This window comes from Hyalella azteca, unplaced genomic scaffold (assembly GCF_000764305.2).
Source record: "Hyalella azteca isolate HAZT.00-mixed unplaced genomic scaffold, Hazt_2.0.2 contig16986, whole genome shotgun sequence".
Lineage (NCBI taxonomy): Eukaryota > Metazoa > Arthropoda > Malacostraca > Amphipoda > Hyalellidae > Hyalella > Hyalella azteca.
This window is the reverse complement of record NW_025946789.1, coordinates 281689-301082: the sequence shown is the minus strand read 5'-3', so window position 1 is coordinate 301082 and position 19394 is coordinate 281689. Positions and strand designations below refer to the sequence as shown.

General features: G+C 37.5%; 1 protein-coding gene across 1 annotated transcript; it reads left to right on the top strand.

The window, feature by feature from the left end:
• Nucleotides 1-8430: 8430 nt before the first annotated feature.
• On the top strand, nt 8431-19394 carry LOC108672947 (protein zyg-11 homolog B). The gene is made up of 14 exons (XM_047885122.1): nt 8431-9085; nt 9316-9439; nt 9940-10144; nt 10546-10850; nt 11215-11406; nt 11856-12023; nt 12912-13088; nt 13871-14071; nt 15185-15290; nt 15493-15610; nt 15664-15729; nt 16877-17009; nt 17672-17822; nt 18594-19394. Exons 1-14 carry the CDS (start codon nt 8535-8537, stop codon nt 18794-18796), a joined length of 2700 nt encoding a protein of 899 aa, XP_047741078.1. The 5' UTR covers nt 8431-8534; the 3' UTR covers nt 18797-19394.

Here is a 19394-nt window from a genome sequence, read left to right as displayed (position 1 = left end):
TGCTTCTAGAAGAAATTAGAAAAGGAAATTCAAATTAGATCACAACATTTTTCAGGACAATATTATTATTTGTGCAAGCATTCCTAAGTCTATGGTGTCTTTAATTCTTTAATGTGATGCCAGTGAACAGTTCATGTCAACTTGAAGCTAAAGATGATGGATGTTCTACTTCATTGGCACATAGTATAAAATGGACCAAGAGCAACAGGCATTATTGAATCCTGCTGCAGGATTGAAATTTTCCTAATTATTACCAACATTTTTTGGCTCCTAAGTTGGCTAAGCAAAAGTGTGGCTTTTTGGCTAAGCAAGGTTTTTTGCTTAGAAGCCACACCTTTCCACAGGTGGCTTCTAAGCAATTTTCTAATTTGGCTTTTTGGCAAGTTTAAAGTATCTTCACAGCAGAGTGACAAACCACAGAAATTGAACTTGACAAAGAGTCTAAAAAGTCTCTGCATTGATACTAGGTCTACTTCTATTAAGTCAACATACAATTTGAGCCATGACTAGAGCCATATTTGGAGCTGCAAAATTAATGCTAGATAGATCATCTCCTATCTTATTATAAAAAAAGAGACCATTTCACATATGGGCTACTAGATTTTAAACATAATAAAAATTTGTCACTTTGAAGCTTAAGATTCAAATAATAAGTACCGGTAGGGAAATTCCACTCCTATTTAAACTTACTTTAAAGTTACGGTATCTAATCTCAAATATTGGGTATAATTTTCTTAAAATCATCTTGTTTAAAAAATATTGTTTTGCAAGCAATTTTTCAAAATTGAATTTGAAAATATGTTTTTAACTTTTTATGGAAGAAATTAAACATGAGACTTAAAAATTAAAATGAGCATAGTGGCAAAGCCCCTCCCTCAAGTTCATTTCTGAGTCCTATAAGCTTAAGCTGACCAGCAAAGTACCATATCATGGATATCAGCATTACCCATAGGTACATGATATTGTTTAAATTTTGAGTAAATGAGGAAATTGAAAATTAAATGATTGTAAAAAAATCTCTGGTTTGTCGGTTTGACTTGCACTTTGCAATTAATGCGGCCGATGCCTAATGATTGACACAGATGCATGCACTTTACAATCAATGTGGCCAATATCCAATGATCAACACAGAGGAATGTGCTTTACATTCGATTTGGCTGATTCCTGATGATCAACACAAATGCACTTGCTTTACAATCAATTTGGCCCATGTCTGATTATAAACACTGACGCAAGTGCTCTATGGTAGATGTGGCTGATGCCTGATGTTTGAGACTGACACACGCACTTTATGATTGATATGGCCAATGCCTGAAGATAGAGGCAGACAGACTTAGTTTACCATTGATTTGGATGAGGCTCAATGACCAACACAGATACATGCACTTCACAGTCGGTGTGGCCAACACCTGATGATCACATAACATTGATATTGATGCACATGCTTTCCATCCGATTTGGCCAATGCCTGATGATCAACATGGATGCAGATGATTAAAGATCAATTAGGCCAATTCCTGTTAATTGTAAAGGTACTGATGTACATGCTCTAAGATCAATTAGGCCAATTCCTGTTAATTGCTAAGGTACAGATACACATGCTCTAAGATCAATGTGGCCAATTCCTGTTAATTGCCAAGGTACAGATGCACACATGCTCTAAGATCAATTAGGCCAATTCCTGTTAATTGCCAAGGTACAGATGCACATGCTCTAAGATCAATGTGGCCAATGCCTGTTAATTGCTAAGGTACAGATACACATGCTCTAAGATCAATGTGGCCAATGCCTGATGATCGGCATGAACACACACACTTTACAATCAATTTGGCCATTGCCCAATGATTGATACTGACACACACATTCTAAAGTTTTTGTGACCAATGCCTGATGATTGACACTGATGCATGTGCTTTACAATTTATTTGGCCAATGCCTGATGATTGGCACAGACGCAGGTGGTTTATGATCAATGTGAACAATGCCCAATGATGAACACTGACGCACATGCTTTATTATCAATGTAGTTTAGCACAAAACATATTACACAACACATTATAACAAAAATTATCATAAGATATTATAACATAAGACTACACATTATAACATAACAGAATATATTGTAACAAATCCTAATACCACACATTGTAACACAACATAATAAAACAGAACATATTGTAACACATAATATAATAGAACACATCATAACACAACAAAAGAAATTAATACATAACATAACACAGCACAACAGAAAAATATATAATACAACAGATTATGCTACATTTTAATGTCTTGGGTTACATTAGGTTTGATATAAGTGTTGTGATGCGTTTTGTTATGTTGTTATACTACTGTGCTATGTTATGTGTTCTGTTATATTATATTGTGTTATAATGTTTTCTGTTATATTATGTTGCATTATGTAATGTTGTGTTACAATGTGTTGTACTAGGTTATGTTGAGTTATAATCTGTGGTGTTACATTATGATTTGTTATACAGCAATCCCTTGATTAACGCGGTTAATAAATCCCTGAGTTTTACCGTGTTAAGCAAAACTGCGCTAATCAAACTTAAGAATATATGGGAATAATTATAATGAATCCTCAAAAATAGCAAAGTTACATAATAATTTTTTTTCCACTAAAATTCATCATATTTTTTTTCTTAATAATAGGGGAAATAAATAAAAGAAATGCGAATGAAGTAACATTTATTATTTACTGAAAAACGAATCCAATTTCAATTGCACAGTAGATTTCTTTCTCTCCTGCATAATTGTGCGATAGCAATTCACTTGCCTATCCAGGCCAGTAGTGAGCAGTAGATATGGCAGCGATCTTGACCAGTTGAAGGCTAACGAGTAACTAGAGCATCGGCATGGCGCACTTACCGGCGAACGTTGCCGAACTCGACCATTCGAGTTATGAACGAGACAAGGCGCGGTTAAACCGACTCTGTAGTCAGCACAAGTACCTACGGAACGGGACCTTATTTGAAGAATTATTGGCTGAAATTCATAAAGTAACAACATTTGGCAAATTTTTCCAAAAGTCATAACAAAAGTAACAACATAAGATCTAATAAGCAAAAAGTAACACTTTTGTTACGAACGTAACACCTCTGGCTAGAGGCGGGAAAATGATGCGTTGTGAAAAAAAAGTCACGCTAATCAAAACTGGCACCGCGTAGATTAAGGGTAGGGCGCAAATTTTTTTTCCGCGTTAATCAAAACCGCAGTATTCAAAACCGTGCTAATCAAGGGATTACTGTATGATGTTTTTTCATGATATGTTGCATTACAATGTGTTCTGTTGTGATATGCTGCGGTAAAATTTGTTATGTTCTTCCATGTGTTATTTTATGTTATAATGTGCAGTGTTATATTACGTTGTATTACAATGTATAGAATTAAATTGTTGTGGAGTTACAGTATTATATGTGTGTGGTTACAGTATTACAATGAGTTGAGTTATGTTAGGATGTATTATAATGTGCTTGGTTATGATATGTTGCGTAATAATTTGTGGTGTTATGTTTTGTTACAATAGGGTAAACGCGGTATATTCCGACATCGTAGGTAATTCCGTCACCTCTCCAGCTTTTCCTTTATATTAAGCTTTGTTTTAGTTGCATGCATTTGTTGATGGTTGAAATGATGACGTCATACATTTGCGCGTCGAACTAATGCCAAAACACTAGGTCTTGGCCATCTAGTGGGAAAATATTGAGATCCAAAGAGAGACAATGCATGCCACGTGGTGAGATCATCGAAAAATGTGTCAAATTTGACAGTTGACATGGCTCTACCAAATAGTGAATAAATGTTTTTATAGGAAGAATATTATGGTTTGAGACTTTTAAATACGTCTGTGAATATATTAGGAATCCTTTAAGTATACTTGTATTCGCCGATTTCAAGTCGTAAATAAATTAATAGATGATTAAGTTGATGTTTCATCATTGCTGACGCGTAGTGAAGTGTTTTGAGAGTCATGTGAAGGCAACAGAACTTACATAACGCATACGTTTTTTTTATAGTTTTTCATTTCTCGATGCGTCCTTAATGTGTCGGAATATACCGCGTGTACCCTATATTCTGTTATGTTATGATGTGTTGTGTTATGTAGTGTTGTTTTGTTGTGTTATGCCACATTAATTGTAAATTGTGTGCGTCAGTGTTCATCAGGCAACAGTTACATTGATCATAGAGCAAGTGCATCAGTGTCAGTCATTGGGCATTGACCAAAGTCACCAAAATGATTGTAAAACGTGTGCATCAGTGTTGATCATCAGGCATTGCCTGAGCAGCCTAGCAGGCATGCCGCATGAATATAAGTATCTACTTGGTGAGCAGCAACTGGATTTTTCGAGCCACTGTGCAGAGAGTGAACGAAGATTTAAAGACCTACGGCGACGCATTATCGGCAAAATTTTCGCCTTCAGAAGATCTTGCCGACACATATAGATTGAAATTCTTGCATTTAATATATTTCTCAGTCTTCAGCCAACTATTTAGAAAAAAAGTAAGGTTTCCGGTACATTGGATGGATTACGATGCAGCGAAGCTTGTCCGGAAATCAGTTGCGATGAGTTCCCGCAAAAAATGTAAACAACATTTTTTGATTGCGTAGTTTCGGTCGCATTAGAGCGGTCAGACTGCTTTATTACTTGTTCAGTTGACACTTGCTGTACAACCGGACTGTTTTTAGGGTAAAATTAGTTATTTGGTGTAACACGTGCATGGAACCTTGTAATAAGTTTGTGGCTTGTAAATAGTTCGTCATTACTCAGCGTAAATGGCTTTTCATTAAAAATTACCCGGCAACGCATCTTTAAAATGGCCGGCAACGCTTTGGGCTTAAAAATCCATATATTGCCGACGCTGCATCCACCCTCTGCATAGTGGTTTTCGAGCCATGTTTGAATGGATTTGCCAACTGTGATTCCATTTCTTTGAGCCATGAATTCCATATCTTCGACACAAAGAGCCATTTACAAGCCACAAACTTATTTATTAAGTCCTGTGCATGTGTTGCCCCAAATCTCTAATTTTACCCAAAAGACAGTCAAACAGCAATAAAATTTTCTTTGCTTTGGTGGCAAATGGGAAGAGGCAACTGAACATGTGATAATGCTGTCTGACTGCTTTGACATTAATGCAACTTAGTTGCGGCCTGCGGGAAAGTCAAAGTCACTGCCTCACTGATATACCTACCATGTCACATCATCATCTCACGGTCAGTGGCAGTGCACTCATGCACTGTCAGTGAGGTACTCGTACTGTAACTGTGGTAGTGGTACACCCGACCGGACACCGTTCCGTACATACAACTCAACTGGCAGTTGAGTAATATGTACGGAACAGTGTGGTTCACCAGTTGACTACTGCCTACTGGTAGTGGCCAGTCGTTCCCAGACTCAGAGAATTTTTCATCAATCCGTCATAATTAGTCATCATTCAATACTCTCAAAAGCAATGAAAATAAATTTATAGATGAGAGCTCCTCTTTTGACATAGCACTACTGCCACTACATGTACAGTGGGGGGAAATAAAAATTCGTACACTTGAAAAATCGTATTTTAATGTATGTAAGTACACAAAATTAACAGGAAAAGTGATTTAAATTATGTATAGAGATGCATAGTATTCAAAAACACTATCAAAAGAAATTAAATCTCAATGCAACAAAAAACAATGCAACATGTTTGCTCCTTGACGAATTTCAGCCTGGCATCTCGATGTCGTTTCATTAGGAGTGGGGTCTTTCTTGGGGTGCGTGATTTTAATTTGTTTCTGTGAAGTTCATTGCTTATTGTTTCGTTTGGTTACTACTTACTTGAATTCCTGAGGCACTCAGGTGACTTTGCAATTCTCCTTGAGTAATCTGTGGATTTTCTTGGATTTTTCGTCCCAATAATCTAGCAGATTGTGCAGAAATCTTCCTAGGAGCACCTGATCGTCTTTGGTTTTCAACGCTGTCACGGGTCTTGAAGCGTCCAATGAACAAAGCAACTGTACTAAAAGGAACATTCAAGTGGCTAGCAATCTTCCTATAACTTTCTCCTTCCTTCCAACGCGATAGAATTAGTTGTTTGTCTGGCGGTATTTGAAGATTCAAATTAAGAAAAGGTCCCCAACAAACATTGAGAATCCTAACCTAAGGTGGTGTGCCAAGAAGAATGGTATAAAATACCAGTCAGCATCTGCAAATCATTGGTCGAGACGTATAGGAATAGACTGGTGTCTGTTGAGCGGAATAAAGGGTATTCAACCAAGTATTAAATTAAAATAATGCAGATTTATTGTTTTGTACGAATACTTTTTTCACCCCGAAAAGTAAACATGTTGCATTGTTTTTTGTTGCATTGAGATTTAATTTCTTTTGATAGTATTTTTGAATACTATGCGTCTCTATACATAATTTAAATCACTTTTCCTGTTAAGTTTGTGTACTTACATACATTAAAATACGATTTTTCAAGTGTACGAATATTTATTTCCCCCCACTGTATATCAGCATCACTAAAAACGAGTGAAACGACTATTACCGCGACGCAGCCTCGCAGGTGAAGTAATCACACGACACTGGCTCGCAAGTCATCCAACACGGAAAACAACGTTTGTCCGTCTGTACTGTCCCAGCAAACTCGAGGTAATACATGCTTTCACAACTTGAGCTGTACAGTGTGTAAGGGTTCTGTAGAAATTTTCGACATTGCTTTGTTAACGATATGTTAATAAACTAATTGAGATATATCTTTAGCATTACGCCTATTTTTATTTAAAAGAAACATTGAATCCACCCGGTCTTATTTGAGTCGCACTGTATGTCGAGAAATCCAAGCAAAAAAATTATTTCGAATTGCGTAGATATCGTGAACCGCTACCATCAGCTGATTTGTTATAGTTAGACCACCACTAGGCAGTAGGCAGCATACGCCGCAGCAGTGCGCCCTCATTAGGTTATTAGAAATCCAAACGTCGCGTTCTGATCCTGCTGCGGAGTGCTGCCTAACGACTGCTGTTAAATCCTTCTCGTTCACTAGAAAAGTTGAGTGTAAATTTTTAAACTACGCTGACAGATTTCCCAAGCTATACTTTTTATTGTTACAAATATTTAACGTACTCGCATGATTCGAATCAATCATAGTGGGCCTATATTAGTGGCCAACAGCATCAAATGTGTTTCCAATTTTTTATGTCTTTATGGCTGCTGGCATCAATGAAACTTTACTAGTAAATAGTAATCTACTGTCAATGTCACTATCGTCGCCATAGCTGTTATGTCGCCGCCCTTTAATAAAAACGATATAGGTATTTTGTAAGCAAAAAAGAACCACAATTTTTTAGCGCTATCGAAAAATCTTCTTCGTTATTATGTGGCAACTGAACCCTACACATTGTAAATCTGACCAGTGAAAAAGGCTCAAATAGCTACGTTTTTATTGGCGACTGGCGAGCGTCTGGTTTATTGCAGCAGCTGCTAAGTTGGTACTTGGTACCTAAGTGACACCATGGTGGCAGGGAATTATTGTGAGTACTTATGCGTTTGCAAGAGCATCGCCCGGTCCGGCTCAGCGGGGGGTGCTGCATGCATTCAAATTCAAATTAGGTCCACCCACACCCCACGGCCAGTGTAGCTGTCACTCTGTCAGCTCACCTTCTTCAGAAGTGTGAAAGCTTTTGCCGGTGAAGGTTGTGTTTTACGATCGGTCCATAAAGAAGTGTTGATCGGTTCAAAATGACATAAGAACAGGTTCTTTTGAATAACCTATGGATTGGCACCATGAGTGACACTGTGACAGCAGTCACAGACTCACAGCACATTTTAGCAAACAAGATATTTCTTTAAAATCAGTTAACTAAATTTTAGTTTACTTATGATATAAAAAATTCCTTCCTAATTTTCCATCCTGTGCAGAATAGATTCAATAGATAAGGCTTATCTACACAAGATTTAAACCAACATTTTTGGTGATAAATATTCTAGTAGTAGTGCAGTGGCAGAGAGATTTTTTTAGAATTGGTTCATTTTTAATTTCCTCATGTCAATAGGAAATTTCCTTCATATCTTGTTTAGATAAGGATTATCTACTCAAGACTTAAACCAATATAGGCTACCTACCTATGATACTTTGCTGGTCTACTTATGAGTTATGATAAAACTCAAAAATTAACTTGAGGAAGAGTCATCTGCTTCACTATCTAGGCAAGTGGCAACCTATGTTATGCTATGGTATGTGGTCATTGATGCTCTATTAACAAGATTCTGAATCTCATTTCCAAACAACTACCTACCTAAATTTTGTCTTGTAGACTGGTTTACCACTATCACTACTATCACTATGCAGCAGAGCGCAGAGAAACTACAGAGTTGTGAATAATGAATGTGCTAATAAAATAAATAAATAATATGTTTATAGTGTTTTTAATGGATAATTTTTAAAATTTTGCATTGTCATTCTACTTTTCTGTTCTGCTACCAGACCTGCTCAGAAAGTTTTAGAATAATGGAGTAAAATTGAACATCATGGCTTTTGTGGTGCCTACTGAGCAGGCCATTTGGCCTGGAAATGCCAAATGGTACATAAATGAAGATGGTGAACTCTCCCCATGCTCCCTCAAAAAGCTTACTCTTAGTTTCATTACTGAAAACCTTGGATCTGTGTGCAATGTGGAATGTGAAGACCCAAGAACTATTTACTGTGCTGCTCCTATTGCTAGTGCCTCTTCAAGAGAAAGCATTCAAAGGTACAGAGAAGCAACTGGAGGAGGTGCTGGAAAGTCAGCTTGTGATAGAGATCTTAAGGTCTTTGCTCGCACTAGTAGTCATAATTCGCTCACTGAATCCAGTGTAGTTAATGTTAATGGTAATGGCATCAAAGTTAATAGCACTTCAGGAACTGGTGGAAACTTCACTCCACGGAATGGCACTCAGGATCAACGACTTATCCCATACACAATGTTTAATATACCAAACTATGGAAGAGTTTATGATAAATCTAATAGCACTGACCCTCCTAGTGAAAATGCTGAGCGTTTGGACCTCTTCAAAAGGGACTTCTTTCATTTTCAGTGGAGGTAAGCAAATGTAATATACATGCTGAAAAATGTAAAGTTTGTAAACATGAATTTTTGAAGTCATTTGTTTCAAACCTTTAAATGTAATGGCTATAATTACTACACCTATTTACTACTTTCATGTGTATTCTTTATGAAGAATCAAATTTTGTTGCCTAAAGTTTCTCTAGAGGTATTCTAATATGTCATTAATTTGATTGACTTTGTTAATATTTCATTATGTCTTGCAGACAACCTGATGTTTATTTGTCACCTCGCACGGTTGCCATGTTTCTGGAGGAGCTTGACAGATGTGGCATGCTCAATGATTCTACACTCAGCCTGTTTGATACACCTCGCATGCAGCTCAATGAGGTGCATGTTTTTTAAGTTCTTTATAGTCTGTAAATTGCTATTTTAAATCAAATTTGAGTGCTTCTATATGTAGGCAATTCCTCTATAGGTATGTAGTAATAGTCTAATCCCAATTTCATAGGATTTGGAGAAGAAAAAAGACCTATCACTGGGATGACTTTTAACCCCTTGTAATTGTGGTTAAAAAACAATATGAAACTCATGATTTTTCAGTAGAAATTTTTCACATTGCTATTGTTTTTTCTTAGAGTACTGACTAGAAATGAAGTCAAGTATTGACTAGAAAACTTGCTCATAATACATAATATGTGCTGAGGTGCAGAATTCTGCAATCAATATTAGTCTAAGATATTATTTTATAATAAATTGGTAAAAAGTTCTCTCAAGTTTTTGCTTGCAAGGTGTTGCACAATGTCACTTACCTACTCATCTCATATTTAGCTTTATTCTAAACTTGAGTCAATAAATTCAGTTTTCAACAAATTGATTCTATATTTCAGGTCCGAATTCATCGTTGTGGCTCTCTCATCTCTGCTCGAGGCCTGAATTTCCTCATTCACAACAAATTATATCGCCTTGAATTGCATGGCTTGCAAATTCCCATCAAATTTGTCATCAACAGCCTCAATTCTTGGACAAAAGCCAACCTTTCTGTTCTATCCTTAGTTTCCTATGCACCTTCTGACAGGCAAAGTGCTTATAAACGTGAGTCGTGACTTTGAAATTCATTCAAAATTATTAATGAATGATGTACGTATATTTTGCTTATTGATTAGTAAGTACATTGTAACTTAGAGATTACACCATTATAGGACTTACCATTATTGTGAATAATTTGAATTGTTTCGTATTTGTTTTCCATCAATAACAAATAATAGCTAATGACAAATATTTTGCACTCATTTCTTTGAATTGCATACATAATAAATTTTAGCCTCTTGCATTCATTTTCTCATTTTTAAAACTTTCAATGAGGTACCATAAGATGAACTGATATCTTTCATCCATCCAGCCAAATATATGGTAAGCTGCCCTCCACTAATGCTGTGCAGCATTTATGGAAACAATTGAGCTCGTATTAATATACATGAAAATTATTTTTTCAGAACTACATCGTCTGCAAAGTCTCCAAGAACTTGACTTGAGTAACAATAATTGCCTCGACCCAGCATCATTAAAAATGTTGTTATTGAGGCTGCCAAACTTGCATAGGTTGAGTATCAGTCACTGCGTGAACGTCAATACAATTGAACCTTTGATGGTGGTTTGTGATCAACTGCAGCATCTCAGCCTATCAGGAGTGATGATCCACGACACGGCCATTACCATCAGTGTGCTCAAGACATTGACGAGACTTCGCTTCCTAGACGTCAGCACTGTGGCCACTAACCATGATGTTAGACATGAAGAGGTATGTTTCCCCAGCATTATGTTATGCCAGAATGATAATGTAACACTTATCATTATTCTCTCACCCCTTTAAATTTGCATCATATGCTGTTTTTTAATCCTCATCATATTCACTGGTTAAAAATCCAGTAACATTTTACATTAGGGAAAACAGTACTGAAAACCAACAATTTCTATTGGACAGTTGAAGGCTATTTACAATTTTGATAGCATTATCAAAATGAACCAATGAACTCATTTCGCAACTAGATCGTACTTATTATACCAGTTGATTGTAAGTGCTGCACAAAAATGCTGATTTAACCTCTTTAATTTTACCTGCATAACCTCTATTTCCTGAATAACCTCTTTAATTTCACCTGCAGTGCATCAATGAGGTGCTGATGAGCCCACACTTTGCACCTGATCTGGAGTTCATTGACGTGTCTAATCAACTGGAGGTATCAGAACAAGTCCTCCTCAGCTTCCTGTCAACGCATCCTAACGTCAAGGGCGTGGCGCTCGTCAACGTGCCGCTGTGTGCTGACTTCTGTACTTCCAAGTGGCCTCAAGTTAAGGTACCTGTCACTCAATAGAATTACGAGTATTTTGAAACTTCATTATTCATAGGGGAATTGCAAGCTGCTTTGGTGTGCCGTCTGAATAATTAATCGATTTCATTTAATTTCCCGAACTTTGCTCAAAATCGTTACTGCAGTTGCGGAGTGACGTCGTGAGCTTCAAAAGTGACGTATACTAATTCCTTCATTGCCGTCCAGTTCCTGAGTAACGTCGTGAGCTTCAAAGAGTACCGTATATTAATGTTTTCAATGCATTCCCTTCCCTGAGTGACGTCATGAGCTTCAAAAGTGAGGTATACTAATTCCTTCATTGCCGTGCAGTTCCTGAGTGACGTGAGCTTCATAAGTGACGTATACTAATGTTTTCAATGCAGTCCCTTTCCTGAGTGACGTCGTGAGCTTCAAAAGTGACGTACCGGTATACTAATTCTTTCATTGGCGTGCAGTTCCTGAGTGACGTGGGCAGCAGTGAGGGCGACGTGTGTGTGCTAGACCGTCTGACGGAGTGCATGCAGCACTACAGGCGCCGGCACGTCCTGGCCCAGCAGATGCTTACCCTCGTCAGCGCTGCTCCTGCATCGTCACCTTCCAAGCCTCAGCCTAAACTTGTTGCGGTATGTGCCTTCATGTTGGTCTATAATTGCTAGGACCTTAGTTTATTCATTATTTATTCTGCTGTTGTAGTTAATTCCTTGTGAATCCATGTGCATTTTTTTTTAATCCTGCATTTGTTGTTCATTTATTTTGATTTTATTTACAGCTTATTTTCTGAGTCTCCATTTGCTGTTAATTTCTTCAGTTACAATTTTTCTCGCCAGGATTTGAAACTGCAATGATGTTTATTGTATGCTACTCTCCATTTCTACTTATCATTGTTGATGTGAGGGAAGTCTTCAACTCAAACCGAACTTTCATTGTTTACTAAGGAAGATAGTTTAAGTTTTCTTCTAGAAAATAAAATGAACCCCCGCAAGAATTCCAATCACATAAGCGATATTTGTTTGATCCAGTAATTTTCTCTGATTAGTTAAGGTGCGCGCCAGTACTTTTAAAGAGCTGCCAGCAGCTAAATAGTTTGCTATTTTTCTGGCTGTGTTGTGTTTAGTGAAGGAAATCCTTTAAGCTGGTCGCATATTACTTGAACCAGTATTAATATTGGCTACTTCCTTTAAGACATGACCCCGTTGACCCGCGTATCTGAATTGCACAACTATTCACTTTATTACGGAAAGCTTCCAGTGGTTGCTGCTTTAGTTTGGCGCCAGTTCATTTTTGTTCATTGATTTTTTTATTTAATAATCAACCTTTCATGTGAATACAAATATTCTAAAAGAGAAAGTTTACCAGCGAAATTTCGAATGATCTGTTTTATCATAAAGTAGTGCGTTTGGTATACTGGTGTCCCAATACGCAGCAGTGGAATATCATAGTTGGTACACATATAACACAGTACACGAAGGTGTTGAATCGTTGAAACTAATGATTGAACTTATTATTTTCAGAGCATCTTGCAGTGCATGGAAGACTTCCAGTCACGGGAGTATATACAGACTCTGAGCAGCGCTTGTCTGCACAACCTCACCGTGGGGAGCCTGGGTGCTGCTCTGCATCCCAACCTTCTGCGCTCTGTTGTACATGCGACCATTCACGCCATGACGCTACACGGAGACAACCATCAGGTATTGTGCTCTGTGGTACATGCGACCATTCACGCCATGACGCTACACGGGGACAACCATCAGGTATTGCGCTCTGTGGTACATGCGACCATTCACGTCATGACACTACACGGAGACAACCATCAGGTATTGTGCTCTGTGGTACATGCGACCATTCACGCCATGACACTACACGGAGACAACCATCAGGTATTGCGCTCTGTGGTACATGCGACCATTCACGCCATGACACTACACGGAGACAACCATCAGGTATTGCGCTCTGTGGTACATGCGACCATTCACGCCATGACACTACACGGAGACAACCATCAGGTATTAACAGTGTTGCTACTGGTGATTTAGCCGTGACTAAACGCGCAGGCAGTAAGAAAGGCATAACTCCTTGGAAGTTGGCTAAAAACTGTACACTTGGCGAACGGTTTTTAAAAATGTTTTTTTTTTTTTGTCAAGAGCCGTACCAGTAATACAGTTTAAAAATTAAAAGATTGGAATATTTGAAAGAAGGAATAAGCGAGAATAATGAAAAGTACCCATATAATGCAATTGCTTGTTATAATAACCTACCTATACAGTATCAGTGTGAGACAGACAAGTATGTAAACTATTTAGTGAATATTCTTTGCACATGTAGGATATGTATTCATGTCCTTAAGCTTCGAAACTTAACTTACTTCTACTCATACTGCCATCTTGAGTCAACAAGATGAAATGTACACGTGTTTTTTCCAGTATTCTCGCAAATATTCAACCATTAAGAATAACTCAAAAATAACTTTCAGCTGCAGAAGAACGGACTTCTACTGCTGTGCTGCGACTCAGTTCTGCACAACGTGTCCTTCAACCAGTACTGGGTGGCGATGAAGGCTCTGCACGCTCTGCACAGCTACGCTGATGACAGAGTCGACCTCATGGCGGTCGGCATCTGCTCCATCCTTGCCGCCAAGCTCACCAATGAGCAGACTGCTCAGCTAGGGTCAAATGTTAGTAAATAATAGTTATAATATTTAACGGTAAAGTTGCAATGCAATAAAGTTTAAAGTTGTATTCAACTAGGGTCCAATGTTAGTAAATGATACTTACAATATTTAACATTAAAGTTGCAATGCAATAAAGTTTAAAGTTGTATTCAACTAGGGTCTAATGTAAGTTATTGATAGTTATAATATTTAACGTTAGAGTTGCACTGCGGTAGCGACTCGTGGATAAAGTTTAAAGTTGTATGCATTGCAATGCTTTAGCATTAGCAACTCCTGGGTAATAAAGTTTAAAGTTGTATGCAAAATAAGCCTTGCCGCTAAGCTCACTAATGAGCAGACTGCTCAACTAGGGTCCAATGTCAGTTAATAATACTTACAATATTTAACGTTAAAGTTGCAATGCTGTAGCGACTCGTGGATAAAGTTTAAATTTGTATCCAAAATATGTGGAGCAGTATATAATACAATGAATTATCCGGGTGAATAGGCTTGATAAATGATTTACATGCGCGAGAAAGTTTTATAATTCAAGTGTTCATTTATTCTCCGGAATTCCCTAATTAACTTGATAAAAAATATTACTCTTCACTAATTCAACAAAGAAGAAAAATTAAACCCACGTTCATGAAATTGTTGCTGCCGCTGTTCAAGTGTATAATTAAAAGTTTTCTCGAGTTTGGTGGAGATCCGAGAGCTCAATTTCAGTGTTCATTAGTTAATTACCTAAATTTTAAACGACTTGACCCATATACTTGAAATTATTACAGTCACTGTGTAGGTGTAAAATTAATGTATTTTTATAGTTGGGTCTAGACCCAACTTTATTCGTAAAAACGTTCTTATGAGGTCAATGACATTATGCGAACGTTTATGGTTTCTAAAAAAACTCTTACAAGCCTCAATATCGTGTTGCATATAAGCAACCTGTATATCTGACTAATATCTTACCATGTAGAAAATCATTTGTTAATAAAGCAAGTATAGTAAAGGAACTCAAAGTTTATAATATATCTGAAATAATCATTACAAATGCTGTCCTTTTTAGGACAGTCTTTTAATAATGACGATAGCAAGATGCAATCAAACGTTATCACAATTACTGTTTGTGTTTTACAGCCTGCCTTCATGAACAAACTGCTGGTCCTGGTGAGAGGGAGAGTGCAAGAAAATAACGCAGACATCATGCTGCAGTTCACGCTGTCTGCACTCTGGAACCTTACAGGTGCGTTAGACAGGTTTTAATTTGAATGGAAATTAATAACGTACGGGTTTTCTTGTGAATGCAAATTAATAACAGACAGGTTTTAATTTGAATGGAAATTAATAACGTACGGGTTTTCTTGTGAATGCAAATTAATGACAGGTTTTAATTTGAATGGAAATTAACAACGGACGGGTTTTCTCATGACTGGCTAGCTAAGCAGTGTTGTTCCCCCAGGAGACGTCCGTGGAGACCAAGGTGTTGGGGCTCTTCAATAACGTCGCTGAGGTGCCAGAGCTGCGCAAGGAACTCCTCAAGCCTCCCTTCATCGCCATGCTCAGGTCTCGGTGTTTCTTGTGCCTTGCTCCCTCTTCTTCTCTTCTACTTACTGTCTTCTTATTTCTCACTTCCTCATTGTCTCTTCTTCTTCTTATAAGCCTCCCTTCATCGCCATGCTCAGGTCTCAGTGGTCCTTGTACCTTACTACTACTACTACTACTACTGCTTCTTGTGCCTTGCTCCCTCTTAATCTTCTCTTCCACTTCCTGTCTTCTTATTTCTCTGTCTTTTGTTCTTCCTCCAAGCCTCATTTATTTTATAAAAGATTATTTTATCTAACTCCATTTATTTATTTTATTTTCCTCCAAGCCTTCTTTATTATTTTATAGTATAGCTCCTATTGTGTGGTATAGGGTAATTCATATTATTTGTAGTATAAATAAGTCTTATTAATCGCTAAAACTTCAATTTGGTGGAAGTTACTACTGTAATGATAGAAAATTAATGTTCAATAAGTTATGTATAAGTTATAAGTTTCTGAAAACTTGTTCATTTCAAATGCTGAAGTTTCGTGATGAATTCCCTATCATCTACTCTATATAATTATCATTTGTGAACTATCGTTGAGCGATTGAGCGGTCACTTTTTTAATGCTAGAAAACTAATTTAATTAATAGTTAATAAAAACTTGTTCATATGTTTTTAGCGCATTTTCTCATTTATGGAAAAAATGCACTATTATGCTCGCCATGTCAGTCTGTCTGTCCGTCCGTGTGTCCGTCCGTCCGTCCGTGACCTCAAGTTTTCGTCGACGAGAAAATGTGCTCTCTGTCACTCACTGCAGTGAGTACTGAGTTATATTTTTTTATTTTTTTATGAAGTATTTAAAGTTGTACACGAAATAAATGTGGTGCAGGCTAAGTTATATTTTTTTATGAAGTATTTAGAGTTTAACAAGAAATAAATGTGGTGCAGGCTGAGTTATATTTTTTTATGAAGTATTTAGAGTTTAACAAGAAATAAATGTGGTGCAGTACTGAGTTATATTTTTTATGAAGTATTTAAAGTTTAACAAGAAATAAATGTGGTGCAGTACTGAGTTATATTTTTTTATGAAGTATTTAGAGTTTAACAAGAAATAAATGTGGTGCAGGCTGAGTTATATTTTTTTGAATTATTTAGAGTTTTACAAGAAATGAATGTGGTGCAGGCTGAGTTATATTTTTCTATGAAGTATTTTAAGTTTAACAAGAAATAAATGAGGTGTAGGCTAAGTTATATTTTTTTATGAAGTATTTAAAGTTTTACAAGAAATAAATGTGTTGCAGGAGGCAGCTGCAGTCTGAGCACATCGCAGTGAGCTACTTCGCTGCGGGCATCTCCGCCCACCTCGTGTGTGCTGAGCAGGCCGCTTGGCTGGCCGCCGATGATCTCCCATACAAGGAAGTCCTGGCCGAGCTTGTGAGTCAGACTCTTAAGGCGTCCTGTGCCTGCAGCTACCTTATAATTAATTAAATTTTGTATGAATATTTTGTTCAACCATTATAATTAATACAATTTTGTGTGACGATTAGCGCCATACAAGGAAGTCCTGGCCGAGCTTGTGAGTCCGACTCTTAAGGCGTCGTCTGCCTGCAGCTACATTATAATTGATCAAATTATAAAATATTTTCAATGAAAAAAACACTTAGTGGCCTCGCGAGTCCGACTCTTAAAGAATCGTGTGCCTGCAGCTACATTATTATTAATAAAATTATAAAATATTTTAAATAGAAAAAAAAACTCAGAGGCCTCGTGAGTCCGAATCTCAAGTCGTTGTGTGCCTGCAGCTACATTATTATTAATAAAATTATAAAATATTTTAAATAGAAAAAAAAACTGAGTGGCTTCGTGAGTCCGACTCTGACGGCGTCGTGTGCCTGCAGCTACAATCGTGTGCCAATCGTCGTGTGCAATTGGTCTACATCAGACAGTAATTGGTCTACATCAGACAGTAATCGGTCCATATCAGGCAGTAATTGGTCTACATCAGAGAGTATATTGGTCTACATCAGACAGTAATTGGTCTACATCAGACAGCAATTGGTCTACATCAGACAGCAATTGGTCTATTTTTGGTGCAGGGTGACGCGGTGCTAGGCTGGGAGTGTCCTATAGAGGAGATGGTTGCCTACAAATCCTTCCAGCCGTTCCTGCCGCTGCTGCATGCGTCCGGTGCCCCCTACGTGCAGCTCTGGGCGCTCTGGGCGCTGCATCACGTCACCTCTAATAACAGTGAGGACTTAGCCTTCAACTAACTTACTTACTTCCAAGTTATTTCTGTAAACGTAACTTGCTACAAAGTTATTTCTGTAAATGTATCTTGCTACAAAGTTATTTCTGTAAATGTATCTTGCTACAAAGTTATTTCTGTAAACCTTACTTGCTACAAAGTTATTGCTGTAAACGTAACTTGGTTCAAAGTTATTTCTGTTCACATAATTTGCTTCAAATTTGTTTTTATAAACGTAACTTGCTTCTAAGTTATTTCTGTAAACGTATCTTGCTTCTTAGTTATTTTCGTAAACGTAAGTATTAATTCAAGTGTTTTTCCATAAAACATCAATTGATTATCTTCTAGTGATTGAGGAAGAAATACTGCTTCCCAGTTTTTTAGTTTGAACGTTTTTAAAAATTCAAAATGTATACTTCTTCCAGGGACACATTCGATTCGGCAATGTTCACATACCAGAAGTTAGTAGGAAAGTTTTTTGACAGCAAGCTTGCCACATCATTTTGACCATCGTCTCATATCGCTCATGATTGCTACATTTTCTACATGATTACCTGTACGAAACCTCGTTAGAACATCGTTTAGATGATTTACGTAGCTGTAATCTCTATGAATTCGCTATTAATATTATTTAAATATTATTAGCGCATTTGCAAGTATTTTTACTGCCCGGTCATCATTAGATATACGTGCAAGTTAGGCGAGACATCACATGGTAATCTAATATTTTAATCATTACTCCGAGTTCTTCATAACTTTTTCCGCTGGTACAGGCGACTACTACTGCCCCATGCTCATCCGTGAAGGCATCCCTGAACTGCTGCTGACCCTGCGCGACGACGCGCCCTCCAGCGCGCCTTTCCTGCGCGACTTCGCCCTCAAGCTCCTCACCCTCGTCGCCGCCTACGAGATACGCGACGCAAAAAACCAAACTGGAAAAACTGCTCCGACTTTCATACCGCGCAGCAGAAGCTAGAATAATTACCAGTGAAATAATGCTAGAAATAAGTGCTTCTTTTGTTGATACGTTTCAACATTAATAAGAAGAATGGCTTGTTTTTTTTAATAGTTTTGTCAAACCAGCCGGCATATTACCGCGCAGGAGGAGCTAGAATATTTACCAGTGAACTAATACAAGAAATAAGTGCTTCTTTTGTTGATACGTTTCAACGTTAATATCAAGAATGACTTGTTTTTTTTTAATATTTTTGTCAAACTAGCCGGCATATTAATAATAACAACCTCTGACAAGTCTAAGTCAGTGAACAGGTCCCATAGTTCATTTAGTGACTCAGTGCCAATTGAGCCTCCTATCTCCTACGCGAGGGCACAGTTTTGTTAGCTCCATACATGGATTAATTCAACGTGAGCTCCATACATGGATTAATCCAACGTGAGCTCCATACATGGATTAATTCAACGTGAGCTCCATACATGGATTAATTCAACGTGAGCTCCATACATGAATTAATTCAACGTGAGCTCCATACATGGATTAATTCAACGTGAGCTCCATACATGGATTAATTCAACGTGAGCTCCATACATGGATTAATTCAACGTGAGCTCCATAC